The sequence below is a fragment of the Struthio camelus genome, chromosome 4, assembly GCF_040807025.1.
Source record: "Struthio camelus isolate bStrCam1 chromosome 4, bStrCam1.hap1, whole genome shotgun sequence".
Classification (NCBI taxonomy): Eukaryota; Metazoa; Chordata; class Aves; order Struthioniformes; family Struthionidae; genus Struthio; species Struthio camelus.
The window spans coordinates 70,479,004-70,482,340 of record NC_090945.1 but is presented as its reverse complement, the minus strand read 5'-3'; the positions used below and the strand labels follow the sequence as shown (position 1 = coordinate 70,482,340).

Genomic DNA, 3,337 nt, shown 5'->3' with positions numbered 1-3,337 from the left:
ATTTGAACCTGGACAAGCCATTTAATCCCTGTGTCTCAGTGTACCTGCCAGAATACAAGTACCACAGGAGAGATGAAAGAATTTAAGTTTGCAAACTTTTCTGAGATCTTTTGATGAGATTCGGAAGTCAAAGCTTTGCAAAATTATGACAATTCGAAAATCTTTTTTCCTTTTATTATCATGATGATGAAAAATTAGTGACAATATATTTGCCTATCAAAATGTTACTTATTCTGGTTGAGATAGCTGAATTCTGCAAAGCTGCAGAGCATTGTTAAAACTGCTTTATAATCACCATTGTGCCTGGATCCTGTGAATGATCTATCTTTGATAAAGGTCTAGCACTTACAGAGGAATCTAATTTCAACGCAGAGAAAGAGAGAGAATATTTTGAATGTATTTTGAAGTTTATTTTTCTTAGTAATTTTTAGGTCAAAAGTATTGTACACAACCAAGAAGTGCATAGCACTGAACACATCACTTTGGCTAGCACAGCTCAGAGAGGGACAAGGAGACTACTTATTTACCTTTATGTTGAATATGTAACATCTACTGGTAACATCTGCATAGCAATATATATGCAAACAAATCTATAACATCTGCAACTATGCCAAGTGTAGTCTGTTCCGTAAACACAAAATCACAAAAGACACATAAATATATAGCTGTATGCCTTTTTTTCCTTATATACACTATGTAACATGAGAATAAAATCTAGAATAGTTTGTAGTAACTTAGATGAGACAAGAAAGTGTGATTCAGAGCTTTACAAATATTGCTCAGCATTTTTTGTCTTGTACCATGGCGATAAAAAAGTTGCAGAAAGAGAGTAAGCTTTCTGGACAGTATTCCTCCGCCACCTTTCTCTGATCAATATAATCTATGTCTTCAACACAGTCTTGGGAACTTTGTTCTGGCTGCTTTTTAGTCACAGAAGCAGAGGCTGAAGTCCGTGCGCCTTCCTTTGCGTGATGAGTTGCAGTCCCTTTCACAGGACCCATTGATGTTAACAGGCTTGAGTTTGTCAATTCGAGGTGAGCACTTTGTGGGCCTTTCCTACAAACTTTAGATTTTAGCACACTTTTGGAGTCTTGACAGATCTGCTTCTGCTTCTTTAGGGATCGGGAGACTTGTTTCCAGTAGGATCTCTGGTTTGCTGCATACTGTGGACAGGCGGAAGGGTCTCCTGTGAATTCACACCAGAACTTGCTTTCACCATTCTTGCATTCTATGTGCACAGTAGCAGCGTTGATGTCAGCCACTGCCCAGGTGCACTCAGCATTTTCTTTGGTTTTAAACTTGCCTTTAGGCAATGCTTTTTCTCCATTTGACTTCCTCCCCTTTTCACTCTGTTCATTAGGTTCAGCTTGTTTTTTTCCACCCTTTTCTATATTTTGTCTTTCTTTTTTTCTTTCCTTCTGTCTTTCACAATTAGCTAGTAGCATCTGAGAGAGCAGAAGCAACATACAAAGAAGTCCAAAGCTTTTGATCTTCATGGCCTTTGTTTCGCTTGTTATCTGCTTTCCAACTGAAAAAAAATATATGCATTAAAATATTTTCACTTAATTCTGGACTGAATGCTTGCAGTATCTTGGACATGGTATTGCACTAGTCTTTGATAGCATATTAGAGTGATGTTACTGACAGGATCCTCTGGCCTATGTGTGAATAATCTCTGGTTTCTAGAGCCATTTCATATTATTCTTGAAAAATGTAGCTGGCTAGGGAGTAAGTCTTTCTGATCCAATTACTTAATTATCTATGCAACATGGAACAGCTCCAACAGAAGACATACTTTCCCAGGTCATGCCACAGCCCAGTGATTGAGGCACCTTAATTAAAAAAATCTCAGCTGCAGTCAGAGAAGGAATTTGAACCTGGGACTTGTCTATCTCAGGTGAACGTCTGAATTTATATAACATAAAGCAACGGTTGTTCCCGTGACCTCCCATTTCCTGGAGGTTTTGTGAATGGCACACAAGCCATTTTGACTCCAATCTTTGGCTTTTCTTTAAAAATGCGCCAAACAGAAAGGAAGCCATTTGTGTTAAGCAAAATTACTTCTTATGCCTCTTGCAAATTGTCTTAATTCACTGGTAATGCCAATATTTCAGATTTCTATTGACAGAAATATTTTAGTCTTTTTGGATGCTAAAAAGAGTAACCAGTCATACATTCTTCAGTGCCTTGACTGTTAAACAAAAATAAATATCTTCCTGCTTTTGAAGATGCCTGGCTATGTCTAAAACTACCCAACTCAAGGGACAAGTGGAACTTTTCAGTTTTGAAATGTAGCTAGTTAGCAAATTATCATCAAACTGATCCTTGCATTGCACAAAGCACATTTCTCTAGAAGTTCCTCTGTGTGAAGAAGCTTTCAGGATCAAAGCTCTAGCAGAGCGTACCATAATAGCAGAGGGTTCAGATCTGGCATTTAGTTGATCAGATCCCTAAATGTACTATTCAGATGTTTCCATCTTGGCCATTTCTTTAGCCAAGTTTCCATGTAAGAAAGCAGACTTTCATGTGATGGCGTGCTAATACGATACCTATTTCAGCATTCATCTATCTGCAGATATCTTTTGTTTCATAAATTTACTAATCTTGAAAAATAGGTATTCAGTGGATGTGAGCAGGTCCCACTTTTGCATAGTTCTTACTTTATTGTGTTCATGCCGTATTCCAGGCACAGAGATTTTCACTGCATAAACCCACTATAAATTGATCCTTATAGAAAATACCATATAGTATTTACAGTTCTATTGCAAATATGGCAACTAATATGATTAAAACAAATAATGATGTGACAGTAATGTTCTGTTTCAAGTGGAACAGTGCAGAAGTAAGATAACTAAAAGACATACCTTGCAAGGTACTTGGAGTTCTCCAGATGCAACTCACGATGAAACTCAGTACCGTCAAAAGAATCAGTTAGTTACAACAGCAGTGTGGTATTTATAAAAGCGGAGACACACCTTCAGGTCTCCAGCAAGACTATTACAACACAATAGGATACTTCAGTGCCATGTTCATTTACCTCTGACACACCTCCTTGGAAAAATGCCAGTTCTCACTGATAGCATAAAAAAATCAGCTACTGTGGGGTGATAAGGTGTGTTTGCATAAATTTTACTCTAGCCAAGTCCTTCTCTCCTTGAGCACAATGATAAGAACATTATTAAATCATGAGCTTCTTTAGAAAAACTCTTCACAGCCACTAAGAGCTGTATCCAGCAATGACCTCAACAACTTGCACTACCACTGTGTTTAGTAGAATTTGGGTAGTAGTGTTTATTCTTTCTTTATAAAATGAAATCCATTCCATGAAGCATTCTAA

At 37.5% G+C, this 3,337-nt stretch overlaps 1 protein-coding gene across 1 annotated transcript; it reads right to left on the bottom strand.

Moving 5' to 3' along the window:
- Positions 1–271: 271 nt before the first annotated feature.
- Positions 272–2,918, bottom strand: FGFBP1 (fibroblast growth factor binding protein 1). The gene is made up of 2 exons (XM_009673281.2): positions 2,865–2,918; positions 272–1,528 (listed from the first exon to the last, which is right to left on the bottom strand). Exon 2 carries the CDS (start codon positions 1,494–1,496, stop codon positions 780–782), a length of 717 nt encoding a protein of 238 aa, XP_009671576.2. The 5' UTR covers positions 1,497–1,528; positions 2,865–2,918; the 3' UTR covers positions 272–779.
- Positions 2,919–3,337: the final 419 nt, after the last annotated feature.

Coding starts and splice junctions, on each gene's coding strand:
- FGFBP1 (XM_009673281.2), bottom strand. CDS start 1,496: ATGAAGATCAAAAGCTTTGGACTTCTTTGTATGTTGCTTCTGCTCTCT.